We start from the raw sequence: 13,578 nt of genomic DNA, 5'->3' as shown, positions 1-13,578 counted from the left end.
TGTCACGATTATCACAGCACATGTTCAAACAACCCTTACTTTACTTAATAATGGCTCCAAAGAGCCAGAAAAATGATGTTGGCAATTCAGATATGCCAAAGAGAAGCCGTAAATGCTTCCTTTAAATGAAAAGGTGAAAGTTCTCAACTTAATAATAGGAGGAAAAAATCTACTCTAAAGGTGGGGCTTGGACATCAGGACCAAATGGAGGACTAGCTAAAAACAGGTCAGGGCAGAAGCACCTCCCCATAAGACATGCCCACCAGTGTGCCATGTCAGTTGACCACTGCCATGGCAACACCCAGAAGTTACTGCCCCTTTCCATGGCAACAACCCAACAACCCAGAAGTTACCACCCTCCCCCTCGTTCTAGAAATTTCTGCATACTGCCCTTAATTTGCATATAATTAAAAGTAGGTATGAGTGCAGAACTGCCTCTGAGCTGCTACTCTAGACACACTGCCCATGGGGTAGCCCTGCTCCACAAGGAACAGTACCAGTCTGAAATTGTCTTTTTCTGATGTAGCACTTAGTCTTTAACATTTCATATAACAATAGACATGTTGAAGTTTACTATCCTACTATTTTTCTATTTATCTCATCTGTACTTTTAAAAAATCCTTTCTTGATTTCTTTGTTTTAAAATTATTCATTTTTTTCCCCTCTATGTCTTGTTAACTATGTTTTTTTACTACAGACTGTATCCTTATCACATCACAGTCTAAAATAAAGTAGTGCTTTACCATTTCCTGGACAATGCAAGGGCTTCAGAACATTTCAAACCTTCACTCCCCCCTTCAACCTTACACATTATTGTCAGGAGTTTTGATTATATATATTTTATATATATATTCTTATACCCTAGAAGACATTATCATTTATATCATTTATATTGATCCACACGTGCATATTTATCTTTTCCCTTCTTCATTCCTATGTGAATCTTCAAGTTTTCATCTGGGAACATTTTCTTTCTATCTGAAAAACACTTTTATTTGTTTAAGAAACTACTGGTGATGAATTCTCCCAATTCTTGCCTAAAAATGTACTTCACAATTTCGCCTGGTTTGATGCGTCATTTCCTACTATGACTAGTTATTTCTGATTAAGTGCCAGATACTGCTTATGAAAAACTATGGAAACAGTCTGATGCCTAGGATAATGGTATCTCTCCAGAATTTACTTTTGCTACTAGTAAGCTTAATCGAGGCTCTAGCAAATCAAGACCACCTTTTTTTTTCTTTTTGGGAGACAGAATCTCACTCTGTCGCCCAGGCTGGAGTGCAGTGGCACCACTGCAACTTCCACCTCCTGGGTTCAAGCAATTCTCTGTCTCAGCCTCCTGAGCAGCTGGGATTATAGGCGCCCACCACCACACCCAGCTAAATTTTTGTATTTTTAGTACAGACAGGGTTTCACCATCTTGGCCAGGCTGGTCTTGAACTCCTGGCCTTGTGATCCACCCTCCTCGGCCTCCCAAAGTGTTGGGATTACAGGCATGAGCCACTGCACCCGGCCAAATCAAGACCATCTTACTCCAATCAGGAATCGGGCTTTAGCAACTGAGAAGGCTAGTCTTTATTTTTTTATTCTTGCTAGTCCTGGGATGTGGTACTTCAGGTTTAATGGGCCTTATACTCCAATTTATTACCCAACCCCCACAAGTGTGTCAAAGCTCTATTAAATTTCTCAGCTCATTAGCCTCCTTTTCCAGAATAAATAGGTGACCCCGGTAGATAAATGGCTCAAATGTTAGGTTCCTCTATCTGAGTTTCCTTCTTCTCTTAGATCCTGGCCCTATAATTCACTTTGTTAGTTCTGTGGTCTAATTTTTGTAATTGCTCTCAGCAGCGGGGGCAGTCCACACTATCTAGTCTTATCAATTATATGTCCACTACCGGACCCAACAGAGTCATACTTAAATAGGATACATTAGGGTTCCCAATAGGAACCCCTGCAACCAATAAAACCACTCAGTTTTTTTTACACTGACCAAAAAATCAGCTGTGATTAATTGAAGAAAGCAGTAAATAGTATTTTAGATTTCTGAACAAGAAAGTATGTCCATCAAATTAGGGTTTTTAGGTTGTTCAGCCAAAAGAAGAGACTGCAGGAAGACAAACCAATTAAAAGAATACTCCACTACTGCAGGCATGAGCCAATGACGACGTGGAGGAGGAAGACAACAATGGGAATCAAAGAGGACAGAGCAAGAGATATTATAGTATTCCACCCACCTTAACTAGCACCCAGAAATATGAGAGAAAAAGCTAAGAGGAATATGAAATACCAAGCCTCAGAAAGAAACTAATTTGAATGAAGAGGAATTTAGATTTAGACCTCAGCATGAAGTATCTATAAGATGAAATTCAAATCCAACAGGCAAGTGTAGGTCCTAATCTGAGGGTCCTGGTCTCTCACAAAAAAATATGGTAATTTCTAAATGTTTCCATAGAATTTTCCAAAACTATTCAGGATATTATTTACTGAATTGGTAAACCAATTTACTCTCTACAGTCATCTATTTCCATTCATTGGTAGAGGAAAATATCAGAATTGGAAATGTACATTTTGAGGCTCTGGAGATACAGAAAAATAAAAATAAATAGAATTTCATTATTACATTTAAAGAAGGAATAGCCGGGAGTGGTGTCCCATGTCTGTAATACCAGCACTTTGGGAGGCCAAGGTAGGAAGATCACTTGAGTCCAGAAGTTCAACACCAGCCTGGGCAACATGGTAAAACCCCACCTCTACAAGAAATATAAACATTAGCTAGGCATGGTGGTGCACACCTGTAGTCCCAGCTACTCGGGGGTGCTGAGGCCGGAGGATCATTTGAGCCCAGGAGGTCAAGGCTGCAGTGAGCCAGGATCACACCACTGCACTCCAGTCTAGGTAACAGACTGAGACACTGTCTCACAAATAAATAAGAAGAGGGGAGTTAATAAGGACGAGAGAAGAGCCTGGTTTAAAAATATTAAGGCAAAATATACTGTCACAATTTTGAACAATCCAGCAGTAAGTTAAAATGTATAGATATACATGCAGTGAAATATAATAGTAAGGAGAACACTAAGGGGATTTAGCTATTTGTTTTGTTAGTTTAACAACACAACAAAAAAAACTTTAAAGTGCCTGAAGTAGAAAAGTCATTATTTCCAAAATGAAAGAAATGTGTTTCAAAAAAAAAAAAAAAAAAGAGGCAGTAAGTTAGATTATGCTGTCATGTAAAAAATATTTACATTCAACAAATTATTCTAAAATCTCTAAAAACCATGTTCTCTAGTTTTTAAGTCAACACCAAAAATAACTAGAGAATATGGGAACATTATTTTATATACTCTTCAATCTCCCCAAGAGGATATGCCTTGGGATAAAAATAAACAAGTCCCTCTGACATATAAACTATACAAACCCACAGCTATTTTAAGATGCCCTTGACTGAGGCTGATGCCCTTGACTAAGGCTGACGCCCTGTAGGTCCAAATCATTGATTTATCAACTCCAGCACTAAATTTCTGATTATCTGCCAAACGCAACTCCTCCCACGCTCTTATTTTGGCTCATAACAACAATATTTCATTATGAAAACCAGAGCTGCAAACAAAATGCTCCATCCAAATAAAATGTTTCTGGCTCATAAAGCCTGGCATCGTCTCTTGATCTGTCCCCATGAAAACTGCCTTAAGGTCTCTATAAAATAAAGATTACATCAGGCCACACACATCACACTGAACAAATAAATAAAATGCCTACAAATCTAGAGAGCACAGGAGTAGTGGTCATCTGAAGCTAATTATGCTACTCTTTCCATTAGTACAGGTCATATTTAGTTACTCAGCATTCAGCCAAAACACATTTGCTGAGTTCTAATTGTGGCAGACACTAAGGATAAAAAGACAAACACGATAGAGTCCCTCCCCCTCAAGGGAGGGCCTGTGAAATAGTCAGACAGGGAAGTAGAAACAGTAACACAATCACTGCCCTAACAGAGTTCTTATTGCTGAGATGCTATGGATCCACAGAAGAAATGCCAATAGTCTGTTCTGTTTTGAGAGGAGTGCAGGAGTTCCAGGAAGGCTTTACACAGATGGACACAAATGAGTTTAAGCCTAAGAAAAGAATGAAGAAGCATTTGCCAGGCAGGAAGCAGAAGAAAAAATACCTTACACCTTAGTGTAAAGAACTACAGATATTTTAGTAAATCTACTTCCTTTTAATGTTGAGAAAATACCTTACACCTTAGTGTGAAGCAACAAGATATTTTAGTAAATCTACTTCATTTTAATGTCAAGAAAATTTATAAGATGATATATATTAGCATGTTTAATAAAGAGGCAAACACACAAACGCTGAGTGACAGAGCTGAAACAGAGCCCTGGATCCCCATGTTTTAAACCACTCCCCGCTGCTATTTAATAATGGTTGCAATCTTTACAATCTTATAAAAGGAATCATTTTGAAGCTAGACTTTTCATAAGACCATATTGCTGAACTCAAAGTGGGACATGTATTGATTCTAAAAACAAACTAAATTCCCTGGTTTTATATCATATATCACCCCTTTTAAAAATACTAACATCAGGCTGAGCACAGTGGTTCACACCTGTAATCCTAGCACTTTGGGAGGCCGAGGCTGGCAGATCGCTTGAGTCCAGGAGTTTGAGACCAGCATGAGCAACATGGCAAAACCCCAATTCTAAAGCAAAAAACATAAAAAATTTGCCAGGCATGGTGGCATGCACCTGTAGTGCCGGCAACTGGGGAGGCTGGGATGGGAGGATCACCTGAGCCCAGGGAGGTCAAAGCTGCAGTAAGCCATGATTGTACCACTGCACTCCAGCCTGGGAGACAGAGCGAGACCCCCATCTCAAAAAAATTAAAAAAAAAAAAAAAAACAAAAAACACTAACATCAAAAGAAATATCACTCTGATTTAAGTTTTAATCATTAATAAGAATCATTACTATATTAATACAAAACTAAAAATTATTTGGTTTCATAATAGGCTGTATTAGTAGGATGAGGGAAAACAGACACTGTGACATACACAGAACTGATGGGAATGCAACTTGATACAACTTCTGTAAACCACAATATGGACTTAGTAAACGACATTACTTACAAGACTGACTATTCACTTCAGCACTGTTAGTAATAGCCAAAGACTGGAAGTAACCTAAATATTCATCAATCAAAAACTGGTTAAATTAAGGTATATCAATAAAGTAAGGCAGTTGAGATAAGCATTTCAGTAAAACAGTTGAGAAGTGATGATGAACCTGACTAGGGTACTGGCAAATGAACAGAAGTGTGTGACAGAGTCCACAGTGAGACCCAAAGTCCATAAACTGGATTCAGGTAGGAATTCAGGTAGATGGTGGAATGAAGAATTAGAAAGCAAATCACTCAAAAGCTATAAAGCATAGATCTAGGGTTTCATCAACAATTTATACACAATGCCTAAGCACTAAATATATGTGTTGAATGAATAAAGATTTTATAGTTAGCGGCAAAAAGATGAAGAAAGAAATTTATACTAACAAGAAAAGTATATATTTGATTATGACAAAACACAGCTCTATCATTTGAAAAAGAAAACAAAATGCTACTTAGTACAATAACTGTTTGGGGAAAAAAAAGACAAAACAAAACTAAGCTATCTCAGACCACAAGTTGTGAAGAACAATATCCAAGCCCAAAGCACACCCCAGCATGTGCTATAAACTGTGGTTATTTCAAAACTGCTGAGGTGCTTCCTAATTGTGGTATTGACCCTGGTAATCTATTGCTGAGTGACTTTTCTTTTTTTTGAGACACAGTCTCACTCTGTCACCAGGCTGGAGTGCAGCAGCGCAATCTCGGCTAACTGCAACCTCTGCCTCCCGGGTTCAAGCGATTTCCCTGCCTCAGTCTCCTGAGTAGCTGGGACTACAGGAGTGTGCAACCACGCCCGGCTAATTTTTTTGTATTTTAGTAGAGACGGGGTTTCACCATATTGGCCAGGATGGTCTCAATCTCCTGACTTCATGGTCCACCTGTCACGGCCTCTCAAAGTGCTGGGATTGCTGAGTGATTTTTCTAGACATTGTTCTACTTTTATACCAAAAGCAAAGTGGGATCAAGCCCTGGTATAAAGATTATTTGGTTGGTGCAAAAGTAACGGAGGTTTCTGTCGTTATTTTCAATGGCAAAAACCACAATTACTTTTGCACCAACTTAATAATACCTGATTTTCAAGCACTGAAGGTTTACTGAAGTGGGCAGGGGGAGGATCAAGCTAAGTGCTCCCTGAAACAGGAGTTTTTCTGCAACCTGCCCCAGACTTTAGAGCTGAGATGATGCCTATTTACAGGAGGTTTATCAATAAAGTGTTTACTTCAGTTGTTTATATTGAAAGGTATTATAAATTAGTAGACAAACCACTCTTCAAAGATGATAATGCGAGTTCCAAAACAAGTTAAAATATACACATACTTTTGTATCATAAAAGTTACCAAATATTGACACTGACAGAAAAAAATAAGGTTTTAAATAAAAGAAATGTTGACATGGTAATCAATGCAATCAGCTAAGGTCTGAAATATATTTAATCCAAAAATTTCCACAATTTATACCAAATTTTCAAATTAATAATCTATTCCAAAAATTATGTGATTTTATCAACATTCATCTAGAAAACATTTATAAATTTATATTATAATCAAATTAACAAGCTTCCAAATGTGTATTAGAAAAGCTAACTGCAACCAGTCAGGAAAACCCAAGGAAGCAAAAATCAATACAATCAGTTCTTTACCTGCAGCTCCTTCGAGACTCTCTCTAAGTGATTAGTTATCTTTTTAATCAGATCACTATACATCTGTTCCGAGTGCTGCTGGCATACACATTTATACACACAACTGTAAAACAAACAAAAACCCCCACAAACCAAGTTAATCATAAAGCATTTAACTCAGTCCAAGGTTAAAGCACACTTTTGATATATATCCACTGATCCAATAATTCATACCTTCAAAAAGTAACCAATCACAACTTTTAAATAAAAAATTAATCCTCCCCCATCGGTGTTCAGATGGAAAAGATAGTACTATCTGCTGTAAATATGCTCTTCTAAATAGTGTACTACACATTTAATCAGTACTAGATAATCTAATAGTAGGTGAGAATCTAAGGTCTGAATATGATAACTATTTATAAACCAGGTTCTCTCTCTCTCTCTTTTTAAATGAATGTCAAAATAAGGAAGAGAGAGTGATTGATAATCAGTAGAGAGAGGTTTCTAACTCACGGAAGTGTTTGCAATACAACCTCTTTGTACATCAGCTGTGTGGAACAACATACTTGTCACTTCCTCCTTTCACTGTGCTGATCTCATATCCCACCCCACTTCCTAATTTGCTGCTTCCATTAACAGGAGCTGAGAAACAAAAATAACCGAAGAGAGTTGGAATTGTGTGTCAATAAACACCAACAGATTAAGGTCTCCCTCTGAGACTAAAAATATGATTTTTACACCAGATACTTCATTCTTGCTTTTATTGCTGACTTCCACAGTGTCTGCATTATGTATGGTGGAGGTGGCAGGCTTACCCTGTCATGATCTGAAAACCACTTTTGAATCAAAATGTATAAACCAAACCCTCCAATCCGTAAGTGTGGAATACATAAAACACTTACAGAGCCTCATCTTATGCACTCTACATGTTTGTGTGAGGCATAATTCAAGCGCCTTGAACTTCAGTATACCCTTTCAAACCCAAGCAAATTAAATCTTAACTTACCTGTATATCTGTTCATAGGATATGGGGATATAGTCACCAGGACTCTGAGTTAAAAGTTGATCTATGGCACCATCCAATTTTGGCCAGTATGTGCTCTTATAATCTTCAATAGTTATAACATTCATTACTAAAAGTAAAAAGTAAAATAAATATTACTACGTGCCACATGTGGAGCAAACACAAATCACAGCCATTTTGCACTCTCAAATTCCTCTCACTCTTCTGATTTTACACTGACACTCTATCACCTAACTATCCTATTCCAATTAAAAACAAAAAAGGCAACTCAGTCAAGAATGTTAAGCAGCCATTCATCATGAGTTTAAGAGGAGTTAGTATGAACCTGTCCACCTTTAAAAATAACAACCCAACAAGCAATCATCACTGGTTTCCTTCTGGGTTTCCTGTAAGCTTCCATCATCAGTGGAGCAGTCTCAGACACGCTCTGACCCTCAAATACACACTGCCAATTATGTGACAAAATGGCCTATCAATGAACCACAGGAAAATTCGGAGAAATCGTCAACACCAACAATCAATCTTTGTAGACATCCTTGAGGAAATGTACCTAAGGACAGGACTATGAGGATTCAGGTCCAAATGCTGCAATCACAAAGAGGTTGCTGTAAAACTTGCCGAGATTTACAATACCACCAGCACGTCGTCATCATTACTACTGCTCCAACTCAGGCTGCTACTATCTTAAACTGGATAAGCCCAACAGAAAAGAAGTCAGTGAACTGGCACCCTGCACTGAGGCTTACTTCATTCCTACAGACGGGCTCTTACTCCCACACTACAGGTTTCCACAAAGCATTTGTACAGTGGATCCTAACAGCTTTGAAATCCAGGTAACAGTTGCTTCACAGCACTGAAATGTTAATATTAAAAAAAGAGCTACCAGAAGAACCTACCTATATTCTGTGTCATGAACCACAGTTACCTCAGGAGTAACAACAACAAGACCAGGTATTTCACTGTTTATTTTACCAGACTAGGAAGTAGAGTGGTTAAGTGACTTCCTCAAGAACTCAAGGCTCATTACTGTAAGAGATACCAGGTAAAGCAAAGCCTTCCCAGCATCTTTTAATCACATTATCGATTTCCACTCCTTAGTCATCCAGGTTCAAGATTTTTTTCTATGTATCATCTATATCATTTTTGTTCAATACTTTCTTTAAATCAACTCACTTCTGTTATTTAATTTTATTTTACAGGACATCTGAGGAATGAACTACTGATGAATGTTCACAAAACATGGCATAATCTTAAATGCATTTTGCTAAGTGAAAGAAGCCAGACCCAAAGGGCAACATACTCTAAGAGTCCCATTTACATGATACTAATAAAGGCAAAACTATAGGGAGGAAAACAGATCAGTGGTCGACAGGGGCTGGAAGTTGGGGAGAAGGATTATCTATAAAGCAGTAGCATGGAGGAATTTTTATGGCAATTAACTGTTTTGCATGAAACTGTGGTGGGGGATACACCACTTCACGCATTTGTCAAAACCAAAAGAACTGTATATCAAATTACTATGTAAATTTAAAAAAATCAACAAGGCTGTAGTGGTAAAGATGGAATGCAAAACACAACAAATGAACCCAATTACAAATGAATCACATAACCCACACTGAAGGGAATGGGGAATAAAGGAGTGTTTTGACTAATGTAAAGCTAAAGACAAAAAGAACTGTACATGCACGTGTGCAAACATAACAGTAGGAAGAGGCCAGACCATGTAGGTCCTTATGGGCTGTTGTAAAGACTTTGACTCTAAGGTAGAGAGGCCTCTCTGGAGGGTTTTGAGCAGAGGAGTGACATGATCTGGCTTAGGTTTTATATGGATCACTCCAGCAGCTGTGCTGAGAGTAAACTAAGTTTGGAGGCTGTGAGCTGATATAGGGTTGACCCAGATGGTGGCACTGAGGACAATAAGGAGAGGTCAGATTTTGAAGATATTTTAAAAATAGAGTCAACAGGATTTGCTGATAGATTAGATGTGAGATGTGAAAGAAAGGTCAAGAGTGGCTCCCAAGTTTTTGGCTTCAGCACCGAAGGATGGGGTTGTCGTTTACTAAAATGAGGAAGACTGCACGAAAACCTTAGCTGTCCAGTGGGCATAGGAGATACTGTTGGTGCCCCACCCATTTACCCCATCCACACCCTACGACTACTTCTCTCAGTGTTCTGTCCAGCTGTCAGAGCTTGCTCTGCTTGCAGGAGAAGCAGGTAAGAAATTGTGGGAGAATTAACAACCCCAGAGCAGCCTTCACCCAATGACTACTGAGGATTCAGTGTCATTACCACCTGTAGCTCCCTCTCCTTTTGGGTGAGATGACTCTAAGGCCCCTGTGATATACTGGCTCCCAGAGCTCCCCACTGGTACTAAGCTCCAGCTGCCTACAGTGGTGACTTTACCTTACTGGCTTCCTTATTACCTTCCCTGCCTCACTTCCCCAATCCCCCTAGAGCTGCTTCCCAGGGTCACCCTCTTGCACTTGATACTGAAAAGTGTGTATGACCTTTGTATTTATGTAATCCTTAGGATTCAAAGAAAACTGAAAAAGAAATTAAATTCTCACTATGTGATTCTGAGTTATAGAATCCCTTACCAGTGTACCACCTAAACCACATGAAATACCTCTCTACACCAAAAGTTGAGAGTTGAAGGTTAGATAACACGCTCAAAAAGAAAACTGCAAGTAGTAACGCCAGTAATTAACATACCTATCTTCTGGGCTCCTAAAATGCTTAGTTCAATAAACCACATGCTATGGCTCCAGCTGGAAGCACTCCTACTTCTCAAGCACAGGCTTCGCACTTTAGCAAATCACCAAGTCAAAGATATGAAGAAGGGAAAAAAGAAACCAAAACGTAAGTCCTGCAGTTCTAAGTACAGAACGGGGACTCACTACAGAAACAGTGACTGCTGATGCTTTTAAGTATCTTTGAAAAGAGACTTAAAAACCAAATTGAAAAAGGCATGTGTCACAGTAGAGAATCTTAAACCCTATTTCCACATACAAAAAAAAAGATGTTTCTATTTCCACACATATTATTTATTATATACAATATACATCTATGTTACCTGAATAGTAAATAGAAAGCCAGTTCAGTAACCTTACATACTAGCTAACATAACTTTCTTTCCAGGAAGGTTCTTCATAACCATCTGCAGTCAACACTTAAAATGACAATCCAGGAAACTTTAAGATATTTGTTATTTACTTGTTTATCTCAACGCAATCCTTGGTTTAAAAAACAAAAACTCCTAGCTATTTGTTCAGTTTAACATCTGACACATATAGCCTCAGAGTGTGTGTGTAATCTTGAACTTAAAAACTAGATCCTCTTGTTAGAGATATGTAATCACTTTCAACTTTGCCCATAGAAAAGCTTACACTCACCAAAAGAAAGAGTAGGCCAGGCACGCTGGCTCATGCCTGTAATCCCAGCACTTGGGGAGACCAAAGCGAGAGCACCGCCTGAGCCCAGAAGTTCAAGACTACACTGGGCAACATGGTAAGACCTTACCTCTACAAAAACTTAATTAAAAAAAAAATTAGCCGAGCGTGGTAATGCACACCTGTGGTCTCAGCTACTTGGGAGACTGAGGCAGGAGGATCTTTCAAGCCCAAAGGTCAAGGTTGCAGTGAGCCATGTTCATACCCCTGTACTCCAGTCTGGACAACAAAGCAAGACTGTCTCAAAAACAAAACACAAAAGAGTAGCCAAAATTCATGCTATGTGTAGAAGATAGCTGATTTACTACTTTAAAGTGGGAATGCTAAGAGCAGAGCAGCATGACGGGATCTTAGGAGATCTGCAGGGCTGCCTATTTAGACAATACTTTTCAACTTTTTATTTCTTGATTTCTACACTTCAGTATTAAGCCTGCATTAGAAAATACATAAGCAAAATAAGGAAATATAAATCACTCATAATTTCACCACCAGTATATTGAGGCTGTGCCAGTGTACTGTGCCAGTCTTTTCAATGTATATTATATATGGCTAGAGAGTATATACAGACTTCCAAAGAGCTAAAGAATTCCTTGAATTTTACTTTTTAGATAATTAACTAAATTCCCTTTCTGTATGTAATGAGCAATATCAGCAAGTAAGAATCAAAATTAAAGTATGAAACCTAAACAAAGTTAAGTTACCATTAAATTACTAAATTTCATCTAGGTTAGATTTTCAGCTTGAAAATAATGAACTACTTTTTATGCTATTTAAAGAAGGCACTACAGGCACAAATACCTACAGGAGCCATGCTAATAACATAAATAAGTAAAGCAGGCCTGGTGCAAGCATAAGAAAAGTGGTGAGGGCTTTATTGAAGAGCAGAATGTGTGTTGCCCTCTAGAGGCATAGAGATTCAAGAAATTTTAAAACACTTACTAAAAAAATGTAAAAACATCATGCCACAAGGCTTAAACCTAGAAACACGTATTTATAAGATAACAAGCTCACACAGTCTAAACCCCACTGAGAAAGTAGTTTAACTGACCTTTACTAAGATAAAATGAAACAAAGTCTGAAACACATGGAATAACTGGAATCTTCATTCAGGAAATATTATCAGGTTGCTGATAAACAGGGAACCATTAGAGGTCTATAATTCATACCAGGCAAGAATAAATATGTTCAACTCTCACACTTTTTTAATCCAAACAACTTGACATATTATTTGTTTATTGTCAAACTCCCTCAAACTAGATGTAAGCCCCATGAAGAAGGAATTCACTGCTAGAGCCCCAACTCTAAACAGTATATGACACATGGTAGGTACTCAGTAACATCTGTAAAGCGAATTAACTTAGTGAGTCAAAATAAATGCTGAACAGAAAAACAGTGCAAGATATACTACTTATTAGCTGTTTTGCAATTAAAGCTTAAATCACATTTGATTTCACACAGGCTAAAGCAAACCAGGTTAGCCCTACTATATAATCCTTTTAAGGATTTTTTTTGTTTTATAAGGAAAGAATAAATTCAGGAATTATAGTAAGCATTATGAATTCATACTTGGTCTACTGCAGAGACTGATCATTACTTTCTATCAGTGCTTCAAAAGTGTGAGATCCAGAGCAGCAGCAGCAGCATCACCTGGAAACTTGTTGCAAATGCCCCAACACAGGCCCCAACACAGATCTGCTGAATCAGAAATTCTAGGGGTGGGTGGAACCCAGGAAGCTGTTTAACAAGCCCTCCAGATAATTCTTAAGCCTGTTAAAGTTTGAAAACCACTCTAATGCTTCAGCAGCCCTGGACAGCCAGGGTTCACTTAGGTGTTCCTCTTTCCTCAATTGCTAATATATGGTTTGTCTGTTCTCAACAACTTGAATTGGAGAGTCAAATAAAGGTGTGAATATATCAAAACAAAATGTTAAAAAGGTAGCTAGGAACTGTCTTCCTACCAAAGATTCACTAAAATTCTTCTCTTCCATATCCCTTCTCCCCACCAAAAAAGCCACCTTCATTTAGAATAGACTCTTTAAGAATGTAGTAATGGCAATTATGAAATAAATAATTAAGCCAAATTTAAAAGGCTAAATTATGAATGACTTTTTAATTAATTGCAACTAGATAATCAGAACAGACAAGGAGAAAAGAGCCCTTTGTTACCTATTTAACTCGAGCTAGTTAATGTATGCTATCTAAAAGAAAAATTATGACTTTTTGTCACTAGAGTATGCTCATCTGTCAATAACAATCTAATAAATCTGGCTGAATGTTCCACCAAAATGTTCTGCTCCCTCCAGCACAGGGGGACGACTGAGCTCT

General features: G+C 38.1%; 1 protein-coding gene across 2 annotated transcripts in view; it reads right to left on the bottom strand.

Moving 5' to 3' along the window:
* CACUL1 (CDK2 associated cullin domain 1) overlaps positions 1 to 13,578 on the bottom strand; it is a 75,248-nt gene that overhangs the window by 43,395 nt on the left and 18,275 nt on the right. For both annotated transcript variants that reach the window (XM_055247626.2, XM_055247616.2), the window contains exons 2-3: positions 7,787 to 7,913; positions 6,802 to 6,904 (exon numbers count right to left, since the gene is read on the bottom strand). In XM_055247626.2, coding sequence (XP_055103601.1) covers positions 6,802 to 6,904; positions 7,787 to 7,913 — 230 coding nt within the window. The remainder of the gene's footprint in view (positions 1 to 6,801; positions 6,905 to 7,786; positions 7,914 to 13,578) is intronic.

This window comes from Symphalangus syndactylus, chromosome 2 (genome assembly GCF_028878055.3).
Source record: "Symphalangus syndactylus isolate Jambi chromosome 2, NHGRI_mSymSyn1-v2.1_pri, whole genome shotgun sequence".
In the NCBI taxonomy this organism is placed as follows: domain Eukaryota; kingdom Metazoa; phylum Chordata; class Mammalia; order Primates; family Hylobatidae; genus Symphalangus; species Symphalangus syndactylus.
Note: the sequence above shows the minus strand (reverse complement) of the source record. Positions and strands in the feature narration are given on the sequence as shown.